The 17,004-nt window shown below is 39.1% G+C and overlaps 1 protein-coding gene across 1 annotated transcript in view; it reads left to right on the forward strand.

Annotated features, from left to right (window-relative positions):
* The window catches only part of cacna1bb (calcium channel, voltage-dependent, N type, alpha 1B subunit, b), a 103,389-nt gene that overhangs the window by 39,373 nt on the left and 47,012 nt on the right, over nt 1-17,004 (forward strand). Inside the window, exons 7-8 of the mRNA XM_030769155.1 lie at nt 5,350-5,453; nt 16,639-16,754. Coding sequence (XP_030625015.1) covers nt 5,350-5,453; nt 16,639-16,754 — 220 coding nt within the window. The remainder of the gene's footprint in view (nt 1-5,349; nt 5,454-16,638; nt 16,755-17,004) is intronic.

A 17,004-nucleotide genomic window follows, 5' to 3' on the forward strand; every position in this document is an offset into this window, starting at 1 on the left:
ATTCGTATTTATATAAAATGATCTCACTCTCCCCTCTCTCCAACTGAGAAATTCATTGTTGCAGGTGATGTGCTTCTGATACTAAAGGATTTGCTTTGCCTCGATGTCATAATGAGTGTTGTAAAATTGAGTGTCATGTTTGAGAGTCTGTGATGATAGACAGGTTGGTCACAGGGTTAATACGTGTTTCTCCGTCAGAGGAGAAGCCTGGCTGCTGCCGACTCTCTGTTTTTGGAGGGAGTGTGGGCGGAGTCGTCTCTTAATGACAGAGCAATCCTCATTTCATGCCTGTTGGTTTTATCACACTCTCGCAGTCATACAGATTACTAGATTTCTGCCTAATTACCACTGCTGTGTCATGGATGGTTATGGAGCACAAGTTATAGCCCCTGGCACGTGTGCACCGGTGTCACCTGGTGCTCTGTCACTTCACTATATCATTTTCCTTTAAGCTTTTTTTTAAAAATTTTTTTTTTACCACTAATACTACTCCATATACACTGATATGAAACAAACATTTTCATGCAGTAGAATAAAGAAATAGTTCAAAGTCACTAAGTCTTCTGTCCTGAGGTTGAGCTTACTCAGTCTGTAACTGTAAATTGAGTGCAAAGACATAGTTGCTGTTTAAACAGACTGTTTAGTTGTTACATTTAGAATGTTACGAAAAGACACAGATTGTCACATACATCCACAGTCGTCACTGTTCGGCATGCACACAGTTGCATAGCAGCAGTGTGTGTCTCAGTAAAGACCATGCGGGCCTGGTCGGTTTCCCTCCTTGTTACGGCTCTCTGAGTCACCCAGCTGGGCACACCTTGACCCTCCTGCCCTGCCATGCTGGGCTGTCGCACTAATCATAGTGCTCATTAAATATCTTTAAAAATAGACTGTCTAGGGGAACCAAGCGGAATTGTATTTGGACCTGCGCAGCGGTGAATCATTTCTTCCTCTCTTTTTATTCCCTCCCTTTTACTTGATTTTTTTATTTCTTTTGAGGCGGCTAATTAGAACAGTTATAAAACTATAGATGAGAGGAAATAGGAGGAAATATGGGGAAGTCTGTTACCTGTGATACTGCATTGAAGAACTAAAGAACCTGTCTATATTGTTTAGCTAGTTTAGTTTGAGAGGAAAGGACTGAATGGGGGACTGAAGCGTGTTTAGAGGTGATAAGTTTTTCACCTGGTTTTCAGAATGAAGCTCTACAGACTGCTGTGTGTACATAATGTTGAAGTGGAGATAACAGGGCAGGCATAAATATACACACACAGATGGGAAAGTGTGTATACCTAAGTGTTGGCATGAACAAGGAGTTATGACTGATCTACTCCTATTTATGAGTGCCTTTTCTTTTTCATTTTTTTAAAAATTCTCCTAACCTTCATTTTAGTGCTTTACATCTGTTACTTTCTTGACAAATGCCAGTATTTTCATGTGAGCTTGGCTTGTGGTGGGTGGGCCATATGGTGACTATAAAAGTCTACAGTCTGTATGCAGATAGATCTCATCACAGATATAGCTTTGTTCTGGCAGGGTTAGCATTATTGTCAGCTGTAACATTTCATATATACGTCATTATACTTAGAATAGCTCATATCTGAGTGTCTGTTCATTCACCTGAACATATTGGATATGTTCTCTGTGGGTTTGACTCTGTGGCAAGGAAATAACTTTTGACTCCTCCGGCAGAATAAAGTTTGTGTCATGAAGACTCTCTCTCTCTCTCTTTCTCTCTCTCCGTCTTAGAGCTGAGGACATGCTTATCTAGCAAAATGAGGGCTTGTTTTCACAAGAGAGAAGTTCTCTCCCCCAGAAAAGATTACTGTTAAATTATATTCTCAGGTTATACTGTTTGTGCTTATTGCAATGTTACAAGTCAGTAAGTGAAGGATGAAACAATCAGTCACAGGCAATTCTAAGAGGAAACACTTGAACCCTCTCTTTGCATTCTGTTCAGTATTTACACAACTCTGAGTAGAGTGAGAATTATACTGTGATTCTTATGGGTTTCGGTTATGCATCGCTACACTGTGCACAATTTAAATACGAGATGGGCCCTGGGGCAGGTAAGTTAAGTGGCGATAGGGATTTGAATGTAAGTCAGATCCTCCGTAGGCTGTTTCCTCCCCCTGCTTGTTCAGCCTTCAGTCACGGATTATATACAGGATTCCATAGTGTAGCAGTGCCTGTCTGCAGTGTAGCCTTCTAACCTAATATGCAGATTTTAGGGTTGAAGAGAGGTTAAACTCCTGTCAGCTGTAGATTTATGATTTGTGAGTCAGGACTTTGTCAAGCCATGTTTTGTCATGCTCAATTCAAGTAATCTCTTTATGGAATTTAGATATATATTCTGAAGAAACATCCACCATTCAGAAACATGTTTTGTCTGTAAAAGAGTAATATATTTCCACGCCAGTGGCCTAAAATGTACTTTATTTTCATTTGCTGCAGCGCTTACTCTCTGGCGGCATGGTCACTTGGAGTGCGACTGACTGAGTGCATTTGCAATAGAAGCTTTGGCAAGAACTACTCTCTTTGGCATCGAACCATGGCTACTGAACTCTTTTCCAAATATTTATTACCCACCTTATTTAGTGCCAGTAACACAAAGTGTTATTTTTAGCTATACCACTGCTTGAGTGCTTCCAATAGACACTGTCCACTGTGGCATTCACAGCCTCTGTCCGTGATCCTCTTGGCTGTGTGGTCTATTAGCCAGCAATAACATGGTGAAATGATCTAGCTTCATACCATAATACAATTCAGAAGCCCTTTGCTGAATCAGGGATTCTGATAGAATGCTTGTTTGTAAATGTTTGATCTCTCTGTTCTCTTGGGGACGTCCTCTCACCCGCTCTTCAGGACGTATAGACGTTGAATCGGTTGTATATGCTGGCTCCCCCACAATGATGTATTGCTGTGACATTCCTAAGAGAGATAAAATAACCGTAGCTCAGAAGAGAGTAGACAGCTCCCACTGTGTATTTAGGATTAACTGAGGAAGCCTCTCTAAGGACTCAGCCACCAAACTCAGTCTCAGGAGAGTTTATTTTTCTTTCTCTAAGACGCAAAGGTACTGCGCAGGTAGGGTTACTTAATGAGGGAAGAATTCAAAAAATGTGTTAGAGCAGAACTGCAAAACCCACAGGGATAGCACACGCTGGCCGGGGAGAGGAGAACAAAGATGTCCTTCACAAATGAAGAGGATATTCTTACCATTTTTATTTCCTCTTCAGGGAATTGCACTTATTTCTTAAGTTACGGGACATATTTTCCTCCGTGTTGCAGATTTACCTGCTGATGCAATGTTGAATAAACTTTTATGTGTGCTCTTCCCCTTAATAAAGGTAACGAATAAAGTTGGGGATTGGGTGCAGAGAGAGAGAGAGAGAGAGAGAGAGAGAGAGAGAGAGAGAGAGAGTGTCTTAGAGGCTGTTAAACATTTTAAGAGTTAGAGGATTATTTTGTCCTTTTTTGCTTGTTTGTTTGTTTTTCACAGAAACCATCCTCTGTTTTTGTGTATGTAAGTTACATTAACTTAATTTACCCATATCAACCTTTTGTTCACCTCAGCATTGCCCACAGCATGTGATGAATAAACAATTGAGCTATGCCAGTGGGGCTCTTTTCCTCTTTGCTAGTTTTCCTCCCAGTGTAATTAGCAACACAGCTCCTGCCATAGCAGCCCAGGCAGCTCACCAGCGTGCCTTGTTTAATATGTGTAGTAATCAAAGCCATCAGCAGCAGCTGGGTAATTATGACTATGACAGGATTGATCCACATGCTTTGTGGCCCTATAAAGACTTCTGAAATGGAGGGGTTTAGGAGTCCTGGAGAGACCATAGCCCCAATATCAAGCTGTTAGCATATGGAGATTTTTGGTAAGGCCTGCCCAACAGAGATTCAGTTCACCACATCCTTAGAATATTGTAACATCAAAATAAGGACTAAAATGAGGGAGTTAAATTTACAGAAACAAAAGGGGGTGGCATAAATATTGTATGATAGTGCCTCTATTGGCAATCATTCTGTAACTACTGCTGGAGGTGATAATACAGAATTAGGGTCGAAAAGAGGCCATATTGGACATTTCACATTATGTAATGCTTACGATATTACCGAACAGAAAAATGACCTGAAGCTCACTCCTGTCAAATAAAGAATCAGCTGAACATATATTATTTACACTGCAGTCACTGATTATATAATGTCCATTTGCAGTCTTTTCAAATAAACAGCAAATACCAACACTGTGTTGACAGAATGTCGGTGGGACATTGTTAAAATGCAGCTAATGGCAAAGCACTATTTACAATTACAACTGTAATGTCTGTATTGGTGTAGATTATTTCAGACATAGTGATATCAAAGGGGCTTTAGAGAAACAGTACTGAAATGTAACAGCAGAGGAAAACTACATGAGAAGAGGTAGAAGAGAGAAAGACATTCAAATAAAAAGTAAATAATTTAACCATTTTTCCAGCTATCTTTTAAAGATATGGATTATTTATGTGTTTTTTTAACTGCTTTGGTCATCCACCTCCACCATTTCCCTGCAGAATATTCAACTGACCTGAAAAACACGAATTGTACTTCGTCTGTGTATCATTTAATTGCCAACATTTACAGTGCTCTGACATAAGGCTTGTTTACATTTTAATTAGACTGCATTCCTACAGAAGGTTCTTGTGATATCACTCTCACAACCTTCCGAGTGAAGCTTCTGTCTGGGGTCTCGTCACCCATGGCATAATGGAGTTCGAGCTGCTTTCAACAAAATTTTTTTAAATCAAAAATGGTTTTCTTGCCTCCAAGTCCTCATTACATTACACAGTTGTTTTAAAGTGAGCCTGAGGCCATTCTTGTGATTAATGTGCATCTGAAACATTTCCTTGGCGCCTACATGTGGGAGAGGATTACTAATGATTTCAAGTATTTATCCTTTCTCTCTCATTCACTAAGAATAAGTGGTTTAATTAGTCTTAAAGTGTTATGCATGCATGATTATATTCTGATAAATGAGTTCTGGATTTTCTCTTTAGATCAAAGCTAGTGTTCATGTATTTAAATTATTGTAGGCAGTGCATGACTGTATAAAAATAGACACTTTACGCAGTGTGAGTCAACACATTTCATCCCGGAGCATCAGTGTTTGACTGGTAGATGAAATAGGAGCTTAAGAGCAATGTGATGCACACTCATGGTACTCACAGTATTAAGCAAAGTAAATCAGTATACAAGAGGAACTATGAGCAGTTGAGTAATTGCTTTCATTGGAAGGTCAAACATCAGAAGTGTTACCATAACCATGCATGTGTGTGTGTGTGTGTGTGTGTGTGCACGCAGGCCAACGACGTTTATGGGAACACCTGGAATTGGCTCTACTTCATTCCCCTCATCATCATCGGCTCCTTCTTCATGCTCAACCTGGTCCTGGGAGTTTTGTCGGGGTGAGTCTCCTGTCAGTTCTCACCTACTCAATACACCTCCTCTCCTATCACTGTCCCCAGCTAATACCACAGGTTTAGGAGAGAGTTAGGAAAGCCATGGAGACAGTGCCATTACCTCTTATTGCCTGATGTACTGCATGAACATATGAATGTGGTAAGATAACAAACTGTTCGGCCCCACTGGTGCGGACAGTGTGAGAGAGGAAGCGCTCGTTTGCAAAGTGCACTGTGTTGATGGGGGAGGGGTTTGTTTCAGAGGATGAATCCACTGAGGCTGAAAGCTTCCTTGAACTCAAGGGGAAATATTGTCACTGGAGATATATGTATTTACTATAACATTACCATTCAGAAAGGGTCTTGGCGGTGGGAGAGCTTTGTCAAGAGCGGCAGCTTCTTTTGTCTTAGGGAGAAGTCTGATTTCACTTACACTGACTGATCAGTATTGTTATAATGGGAATACGTTCTGTCACCGCCCCACATACTATTAACACAGCTTTCAAATACTTTATGTGTACCTCTCTCTCTCTCCCTCTCTCTTACACACAAACACACATACACACACACACACACACGTATGCCAGCACATATGCACACACACTCAGACGCATGCACGCAGTCTGGCACCACTGCTGAGATAAATCACTTTTTATGGGGGCACTGTTCTGTGTCCTTACTGTGGTTTAGGACTGAAAGGATGTCTTTCGGGAAGTGTAAGCTCATAGTTGTGGCCATTACTCTAAATGGTCTTTCTCCTGTGGCGTCAAATTAAGAATGTACTGTGCTCCGTGTCTGTTTTCAGTTCCTGTCTGTAAATCCACTCTCAGTCCTCATTCATCTGCCCTCATGTCCCCTACAGCTACAGCTATCAGTGCTGCTTCATGTGGTTCAGTAGCCAGACTAAAACCTTGTCATGTTTGTGTTACTTTTTAGACTGGATGTTTTAACACAACCAGCAAGGATTTTGTTTCACAGAAGAAAACTCTAATTATGACGTAGGTCACTTACAGAACCTTACAGAATGTATAGCCTCATTTAGATAAACACAGGCTTGCTTATTATCAAAATCAAGTTAAATATCAGATTGAAGTGTCTGACACTTTTGGATAGTGCTGTTTTGGTCGGACTGTTTCAGTCAGAGCAGTCCAGGTAGGGATACTCTCAGTCATTGGTGAGAGCTGTACAGAACAGGATGTGGTTTAACAGATCTGAATGAGGCCGTTTTTGTTTTCGTTCTTCAGTGTACCATTATCATGAATTTGACAAAAATGCATTCTATAAGTTGTGCTTAAAGTGATGTTGTTTAAAATACTCGATTCATGGTTGATTCATGGACATACACACTTAAAAGTTTGTACCTTGTAATTTAGTTTAATTCAAAAGTACATTTTTTTCTATTGTTTCCTCTTACCAAAACATTACAAATACAGTATGCTGTGAAACATTTTGTAGGGAATCAAGCATGCATTTATGTATTACATTTTTTTCCTGGAATATGATGCTTGGTTGCTCTCTTACACATTTTGTAATGTCCTCCTCCAGCACTACCTTTATAACAGGAATTACATCATGACCTATTCCCTCATCTTACAAAGCAATGTCTGTGGAAAAAAGCAAAACTGGGCCTCTTTTCGTTTCTGCAATAACATATTAAATACTTAATCTTTGTTGTCAGTTTTGTGATATACTTGAATATTATTATGCAGATTTCTTTGTTTTTGTTGTTAGTGCTTATCCCTTAGATGGAAATTTGCAAAGAGCTTAGTATACAGTGCCAACAGAGTGAAGAATGATAACATTACAAATCAGATCTCAAAATGTGATCAGGAATATAACTTTCAAAAGCTCTACTTTGTACTACAAAATTCATATGGGTTATCCACAACTGCTCTTGGATACAAAAAACAAGCAAAAAACAGTTTAGTGCTAGGCAAAGGAAGTAACGGAAATACTTTGTGTATGTTTTTTGTTATAAAAGCTGAACAGTTTCTACTTCTACCATTTTCTTCAATAGCATTTTTTGCTATTTGCTTAAATGTATTGCAGTGTTTTAGTCTTCACCAGTGTAAGTGCTCTTTTGTGTCACACATTTCTCTAGTTTGTTTTGATTCTGGAGAAATCTTTCCTTAAAACTCATAAAGGATATTACAGCTAATACACCTTTCTACAACAGTTTGTTACGGCTGCACTGGCGGTTAGCGGTGATATAGCGTTAAAGGGATATGTGGTGTGGTCTCCCTATTTGCAACCAGAGGGGGTAAATATTATACTATGAACCTTATAAAATGTTGGTCTTAGACATCAACGTCATCAATGTTTGATAGATGGGCTACCAGGTAAAGAGAACTAATGTTGGAAATAGGGGTGTAACGGTACGCAGAAGTAACGGTTTGGTTCACACCACGGTTTTGACGAGTTCGGTACAACGGGGGAGAAGCAACAAACCCCCCCAAATGCATAAGGCTAGGTTTTTTTCATTTATTTTGAACAGCCAGTAGCCTAGTGCAAGTTACAGTTTGTTCCACCTAGTGTCATATAGTCTTTCCTGAGGTAGTTGGTACAGCCTGTAGTGCATTAAAGGTGCCATAGATTGGAAATCACAGTTTTCCTTGCCCTTTTGAATTCACTGAGATGAATGTGCTATGAAATATTGTCAAAGTATGACAACGTGCATTCTCCTCCTGAAGTGACCATTTATCCTAATTTTGTTTCCATTTGTAATCCACAATTGGTGTTGACTAGGGAATCTCTTGACGCTTGTTTGTTGCAAAAATGAGGTCCAACAGAATTTCCAAAATTAAGATCTGGTTTATTACATGCTTGAAGTGTTACAGGTAATTTAACCAGTAAAATAAAATAAAATTAAAGTAGATATAAGAAAAATAGAAAATACTAGGGCACAGGAAAAAAATAAGCCAGCAACTACAAGGTCTAAAGCTGTGTGCTCCTAGTAAGCCACACCCCCTGCACCTCCTTTTCCAATTTAAACACATTTTGACCTGTAGAGGGCACATACTCACAGAACAGAAATACAAAAGAATTTATTCATTTAAGCATTATTATGATAAATGATCAAATAAATGGCTCCTACACCTCCTAAGGCCGTGCGATCTATATGTAGAAAACAAGCCTTTCTACAGCCCATTCTGAATTCCCTGTGTTTGCGACATCACAACTGCACATGGGCGCCTACAGTATGTAGCCAATCTTTAACTGGTATTTCATTTGGCTCTAACCTGTTTGGGAACGATCATTTTAAGGTCAAATGCAAAACCAGAAACGTTAAAATACCCATTCTGCTCGGAATGAACTGATTGAAAAAAAAAGTGGTTTGAAGCCCTGCCCTTAGTATATACTTGTACATTTATTTTAAACTTTAGCCTTAAAAAAGTGACTTTTTATCGTGCTCCTGTCACTTGAAACAACAATATCTATAAAATGTCTAAGCCTGTAAAGTAAACTTTGTGCATCGCAACATCAAATTGTTTTAGATTTAAGACAGAGAAAGAAGATGCATGTATGGAAGAGAAATGGAGAAATATTGATAAGCATGCATTACAGTTTACATTTACAGGAGATGGATAGAAAAAAACTACAGTATGCATGTAAAATGGAATTCAGTCTCTAAACTGAATGTGTCCGAGGCCTACTTGGTTTTCCCCATTTCAATACAAGCGACTTGTTTCCTGATGGAAAATAACTGTACAGTAGTTTTTGATCACTGGTGTCTTCTTCGTCAAAACTGTGCACCCGGTCCATTGGACTCACTTCATCATTGTCAGCAACACTAGCTGCTGTACTTATGGTACCATGTCCAGAAGATGAAGCATAATTCCCAGGATGCCTCTTACTAAACCACTCAAGCACGTTGAAATTTGGTCTCTCATGTCTAAAACTGCTAGCTAAGCTTCCAACTTCAGACTCTGTGTCTCCACTCACTGAAATACAGAATAAATGCCATTAGTGGGTTGACTCACAAATGCATTAGTATAAACATAAATGTTACACAAAGTTTCATACTAGAAATTTACCACTTCAGTTACATAGTGAATCATAAATCTGAAAACTTACTACTGGGAATATATCCCTCATCTTTGCTTCGCCTTCTTCTTGGAGTTGGCAATGAAGAATCATGTGTGTTTAGAGCCACGTCAAATGCCTTCAACATTCTTTCAATGAGGTCATCTTCTCTTTTGTTCCATTCCTCTTCAGTCATTGTCCCAGACCCACCAAGCCACTGGAGCACAGACCTCTGATTTGGCTTCTTGACAACACTAAAATGATCACCACGGTTTCTCACCACCAGCTCCTCTACTTTCTCGAGTAAAGTTTTGACCTGAGCGCGATCGCCCCAGTTCCGGCTCTCCATAACATGATATCTGTTCCCACATTTCTTCACCAGCCATGTGAGGGCCTCTCCTTCACACTCAATGTACTCTTCAACAGGTCTGTCTCTCAGCCAACTGCCATGTGTGAACAACAGTATGGTGTGTTTCCAGACATGTTCACCAAAAAGCTTCATGTGATCTTCCACATCTTTTTGGTCTTTCCTTGTGAATGGTGCTTTAGCAGAGAGAAGCAGAAGAAATGCGTGTGGACCTGGTGGACAAACTGACACACTTTGTGAAATTTCTTTTGCGTTCTGTAGAGATGTCATTGACCATCCTGGTGTGTCAACCACTGTAATATGCCACCTATCAACTTTCCTCTTTTTGGCCACACACTGTGGTTTTGACCTGTGACTTCTAAATTCCTATTGATGAAATAAAAATAAAATTAATGAAAATAAAACAAAAATAATATTTATAATCATCACGATATTTGAAATCATTTATACAATCAGTGGTGCTGATAAAAGAAGTTGTCTGTTTAGAGCTGTGAAATTAATGGTAGCATTGTCAAAAAAAAAAAGGCATAGTATCATATATCGTGATGCTTATATTTTAGTGTCTGGAGAGTCACCTCAGTCTCCAGTGATTCCTCAAAGAAGCTTCCAAACAGAATGGCATTTCCTACGGAACTCTTACCAGTCTTTTTCTTTCCAAGAAGCACGATTCTTAGTTCTGGTATGGTGATGTTATTGCCTAGTCATGAGAATTAAGGACAGAATATTGTTTTACCCATAAACAACTGCACAGGTATACGCTTCGATTTTTTTTATATCACATTCACTGTATTACAGAATAAGATAATGGGGCCTTTTTAGAATCATTAGTTGATAAATATTTTGGTTATGTCAATATCCTGACATTGTTTTTTGCTTTCACAACAGTAACAAAGCTTGATCTAGTAGTGTTGCTAGTAGTGTTGTTGTTGGAGATACTCATTTAAGTTGGATTAACTTATTGAAGTTGTAAAAACTGAGTGGATTAATCCTGGCTAACAGAATGGCTGATCTTTGGCCTGTGAATTGGATGAAATTAACAGTTCTGACAATGTTCATGTACATTCATGTTACCACATGGATTTAAGAGTATCTAAATTGAGTCCAGTATCTACAAACCTTTAAACAGTTCCCTAAGAGCAACTCTTTGCACATGGGAGTTCATCATGTTCTGTTTTGCCCTTTTTTCAATATCCTTCATCTTTTCATTTAACTTTGTAAAGACATCTATGTTCGTTTCAGAATGAGAGCAACTGTTTTTTGCTGCCATCACATCAATCTTCTCAAAGAGCTCAGAGACCTGTGTGTCATTACTCTGCTCCTTATTGTTGAAAACATGGTATCTGTTCCCACATTTTCCCAAAAGCCACTTGAGGTGTTTTCCCTCATGTTCAATTCGCTCTGCAACTGTTGTGTCCCCAAGCCAGTCTCCTCTAGTGAAGAGCACAATTGTATAATTCCAGATGATATCACCAAGAAGGTTCATATGTTCTTCTACTGCTCTTCGGTAGGACTCATTGAATGCTGTAGCAAGAGGAACAGTAAGGAGAACTGCGTGTGGCCCTGATGGGCAAAGAGACACACTACGCTTAATCTCTAGCTTGTCCATTTCAGAGGTCTCCTCTATGCTGGCATTATAGTACCAGCCTGGTGTGTCAACCACTGTGACATGTCTTCCCTTTACATAACCATATTTAACCACACAGCGCAGTGTTGTTCTTGATGTGTCAACTTCAAATGCATCTGTGCCCAAGATAGTGTTTCCAGATGAGCTCCTGGCAGCCCATGATGCTCCAACGATCAAAATCGTCATCTCATTTAGCTTATCTTTAAGAAAAAAAAGTCATAATATGTAATAAATGAATACTACTTTCAAAAGTTTGCAAAAACAGAGCATTTTTAGACTGTCGATGGTGGGCACGACTCTATTTTTGTAATTCTCTTGAACTGAAGCTCTGCTACATACACATTTATCAAAAGAGTTGACACACTGTTTAAGGAAATTTACTGAAAGCCAGAAGGACAGTGATCAGGTTTTATCTGTTACAACCTTCTGACTTTTTAAAACATCCGCGAGAACATTTTTACTTTGGTAAAAATAAGGATGCGTAGGATTTTTAGCCACTTATTTTTGTTAACTTAGTTAAAAAAAAAAAAAGAATTATATCCCAGATGCAGTTTCTTGTAAAGCCATTTAGCGGAAAAAAATATTTTAAAGCACTGCTTACCGTCCATTTGTGCTTTGAACTCCATCCACTGTCTCTGAGCTTCAGTCTTTCTCACGTGTGCTTTCTTTTCCAATTTTTGCCTTTTCTGTTCCAGTTTTATTAAAGCATTTTCATCAATAGGAAAATGATGGTGACCCTCTTTTGCTACCATTTCATCGATCTTGTCGAGCAGTGCAGAGACCTGAGACTCATCTCTGTCTTTAACGTTAAGAATATGATATCTGTTCCTGCACTTCTTCATAAGTAAATGCAGGTCTGGCCAATTTGCAACATGTTTCCTGAAAATGTTCTCATCATGTTGTCCCACTGAGCTAAACAACACTATTGTGTGTTTCCAGAACCCCTCACCAAGGAACGCAAGCTGTTCATTCAAAGCAATTTTATAGATATCAGGAAATACACTGTCCACAGGGATGACTAAGAGAAATGCATGAGGTCCAGGTGGGCATAATGTTGTGCCTCGCTTGATTTCAAATCTATCAAACTTTGGAGTATTGTTCTCAGAGTAATGCCACCACCAGCTTGGAGTATCAACAACCACGACATGCCTGCCGCAAACTTCCCCCTCCTTCTTTGTACTCCGGCCGGTTCTTCTTCCAACAGAAAATGCATCCCGACCAAAGATGGTGTTTCCAGTAGAGCTTTTCCCACTTGCATCTAGTCCCTCCAGCTCCCTTCCACCAATCAACACAATCCTTATTTCTGGGTGAGATGGAAGCTGTCCTGCTAAAGATACATAGAACATTATTTTATTAATGAATTATTAAGAGTTTATGTGCACATTTAGAAATCCTAGAAAAAAACCCAGGATCACTGTTTGAGGATTCACCAGAAGAGGCTGGAGACTGGTCTTTTGACATGACTGGGTCTTCTCTCAGTTATCTTCAAACAAATGTTCTGTCCCCTTATTCCTCAAATGCTGCAAGGACAATGCAGAAAATATATTTTAGGAGGAGTCAAACATTTTATCTAGGATTGTTATGCCTCTGTGCCTGCATGAGTTTTAAATCAAGTCTGACATTATATTAAGAACTATTGACACTTTTTCCTTTACAACATAGCCACACAGTGCAAGCTGCATGTAGGATTATGGCATAATGCTATGTTCATGATGCATTGAAATTTCCATTGTAACACAATCCACTGAATTACCCAATGTTAGGTATATCTTTAGAAAATATATGAGTGCTCCTCATAGCAGTTATAACATAGGTCGACCACTGGCAGTATTTATTTTTTGTAGCAGATTACAGCTAGGCAATTTTTGTGTATTACAAATACTAGGCCAATACACTGAACTATGAACTATAGGTTCTTCAAATCAAGTTTGTAATTTATCATGCTTTAGTTAAACCATTACCCTCTTTTCATTGATTAGTTCACTTGAGTGAATCTCTTGACTACTTTTAAACATTTAAAAAGTGCTTTTGAGAGTGGCGCAGTTGGTAGTGCTGTTGCCCCACAGCAAGAAGGTCCTGAGTTTGATTCCTAGCTGGGTAGCCAGGGTCTTTTCTGTGTGGAGTTTGCATGTTCTCCCCATGTCTGTGTGGGTCCAAAGACATACAGATTAGCCAAGATGTAGACACTAACTTGCCTCTTGGCATGAATGTGTCTGTGTGTCTGCCCTGTGATGGACTGTTGACCTGTCCAGGGTGTCTCCCCATCAGGGATACGCTCCAGCACCCCCGTGACCCTAATTAGGATAAGTGGCTTTGAAAATGAGTGAGTAAAAATTGCTTTTCAGAAGCATTTTGTTTTCTTTATCTGCTGGATTAAAATACTTAAAACTTTACATTTTTTAAACGACCAAATTCTCTGCTAGCAAATACAGATACATAGACATACCTGTTGTGGGGTATTTAGCACAGTTTTAAGAGTTTTATGAAAATGCGTTAAAAGACGATAGACGCAACCTGGTCACCAAAACATTTGTTACCATGTATCCCTAACTTCCCTTGGTTTGCAGTTAATTTCGTCCGAGTCGGTGGGTGAACTGGATAGATACTGAGCCTGAGTTTATTGCTTTGTCCACTCAGGACAATACCATAATCATGGCTCAAGCCATTCTCGTTTTTAAATGTTTCCTTCTCGTCAGTAACTCAGCTTCTCATAACTAATTTAAGGAATACTTTATCATGGCCCATCAACAGATTCAGTTGGCTGACATGAGCTCATGAGGAATAAAAATACTGTAAATAATGAACAAAATAGCGAATAATGACTTAACGATTTTTCATGGGAGTACAATTTAGCTTATGGCGTATGTGCTTAGCCATTGATGAAGCGCTGATAGATGAGCCACTAGTTCTCTAGCTATAGATTGCACATGCTACATGAAAATAATTCGTTTCACTTTTAGGGTCCTGTTCATGAGAATTTGTGTGAAGCTCACCTTACCTTTACTGTGTTCATTCAGCACAGATGAGTGTTCTATAATAAGCTTTTCTTTTTCATACGTTGCATTTGGAGAGACGTTAAAACTTGCCAGACAATTGTCATTACCTGACCATTACTTCCAGCTTAATTTGCATAATCGTAAAACGTCACCAACTAACTAAATAACCTCACTAACGAACTAACTGACTACACAAATAAATGTTCTCACGGATTTTTTATTACGAATGTTTAATCTCATCGATGCTTGAAATCTATGACGCCAGTTGTTTCCGCATTTTTTCTACCTTCGTTTCGCGAAGCTTAATATGTGACAATTGGATCGTTAATGTTCAAACTAACGTTTGTCTCAAATGTTCTTCTCACTTAAGTGGGGACAATATGTTATCCGACCAGATTCCGTTTCACAGGAGCCGAGAGAAATTTAGCCTCTACAACCGATTTACTCCATGAAATATGGTATAGCAGCAAGTATCGAGATACAATGCGCCTCCATACTCACGGGTTTCGATATGTGAAGCATCTTTAGTTTTCCACTTAGCCTATGTCTCGTATAATTATCTAACCTACAGTTTTATTGTATATTACTTTATTTGCGGAGATAGCGTAATGGTTCAAAAACTGTTTGCTCTTACCGACGCTTTGAGGCTGGGTACTATTTTCCTTAAAACACGTCAATACTTCCTGCATATGTAACCTAATGTAACCTACACAGTCTGGGGCGGGTAGTTTTCAGAGAAGCATGTTCCAACAGGTGATCTGACAGGAAAGTGTTTACAGCGGTATTGACACGGGAATACGAGTTTAGGATATATTGGCTAAGTACTGCATATAACGTTTAGTGAGTGCCATCACTATAGTCTACCAATGAAATCATACTGAATTTGAACAGTCACTAACAAAAAGATACTTTCTGATTGCATCAAAATGGTAGCATCCATGCCAGTATCTCTGCTGATTAAGTTGTGGGTTACTGTTCATGGCATTGAGCAAGTGCATATAGTGCTACTGCCATGACTAGATTTGTTTCTGTAGTACTGCTATTATCTGTTCTGAAAGGGTTTCCAGACCTCTCAGTAGAATGTTTGAATAAGGACATTAATATAATGACACATCAGTATTTTGATCATATTTGTCAATATGGCATTAATATTGAACATTAAATTGTTTTGATTACTTTACTTCACAGACCTTGCTGGTTCTCACAGCTGAACTGGCACTACTGGATCTGTCAACTGTCCACAGTTTTTTTTCTTGTCATTTTCATCTTTTCAATCAGGAGTTTATAATCAGTCTCTGGAGGTCTTGAACCTCCCAGTGCATTTGAGTGTCATTTTTCAGTCAATGTTTGGGCTTCTCAAGGAGATGAGAGGTTCTTTAGAGGTGCCATTTTAGCATGTGTGTTGGTCATTACTGTATATCCAAATATTCTCCATTTCTGTAGGACACAAGCTTTATTCTTCAAACCTCTAATAGACTGCATGACGTAAACCACACAGAGATACTGGGACGACCAACAATTCCAATTTCAAACATTAACTGCAGTATTTTAGAGGCTACAATTGCATATCAGGGGTTTATGTATTATGCAAGGGATAACATGATCATTCATCAGGGACAATGCTCTTTATAGCCTCGAGCTGAGCACCTTCAGTGAGATACAGCCAGTAAAATCTGAACTCTTTTGAACTCCATGCGTGCCTTTCCCCATTGCTCGACCTCATCTTTGATTAGCCAGGCTACAAACAGCCACCTTCTCATATTATCTGTCTTCAAAACTTCAAACAAAGCCTTGTCTGTTCTAGAGTTTGGAGATAAAAGTTGTTTACGTCCATACCACAGATTTAGTCCAAGTGGGGCTCAAAAGGATCATTTTTAATTAAAAGAAATCTCCCACTGGTATTTTGTAAAAGAAGGTGTGATTAGCTGAAATAAAAGGCACCAGTGGTTTCTTTCATTTACGGTAGTTCATTTAACACAGTAAGCTACAGTGTATGATTCAATCAGAAGTATTCCACTTACCATACTCTGTCATCACACTGTTTTGCAGTAATGGATCTCCATTCAGTAAGCAATGCTGTCAGTGGTAGACTGATTTAGATTTAAATTTGATCTAATTATTGAACGCTTGTAATAAAGATTGTTGGAAAGTTACAAAGACAGGCTGTGTCTTTCATCACAGGGAGTTTGCCAAAGAGAGAGAACGTGTGGAGAAGAGGCAGGAGTTCCTTAAGCTCAGAAGACAGCAACAGATTGAGAGAGAGCTCACCGGATACCTGGAGTGGATCTGTAAAGCAGGTTAGCCTGCCCACTGAGTACAAAAAATCATCACACTTAATTCTTTCTGCTGCTCTAACTTTATGGTAACATGTAAAATTCTACACTTTCCTGTGGTCTATCCCACACAGGGTGAGTGACATCACTATCATTTATTAGTGCATACATTTATTTATTTGTTCCCCCCGCCCTTCTTATCTACAGTTCTTTTGGAGAAATGTGTTTGAAATGAGGTGGGAATTGTGCTATGATTTTAGGGATGTGGACATGG

The sequence above is a fragment of the Chanos chanos genome, chromosome 3 (genome assembly GCF_902362185.1).
Source record: "Chanos chanos chromosome 3, fChaCha1.1, whole genome shotgun sequence".
Lineage (NCBI taxonomy): Eukaryota > Metazoa > Chordata > Actinopteri > Gonorynchiformes > Chanidae > Chanos > Chanos chanos.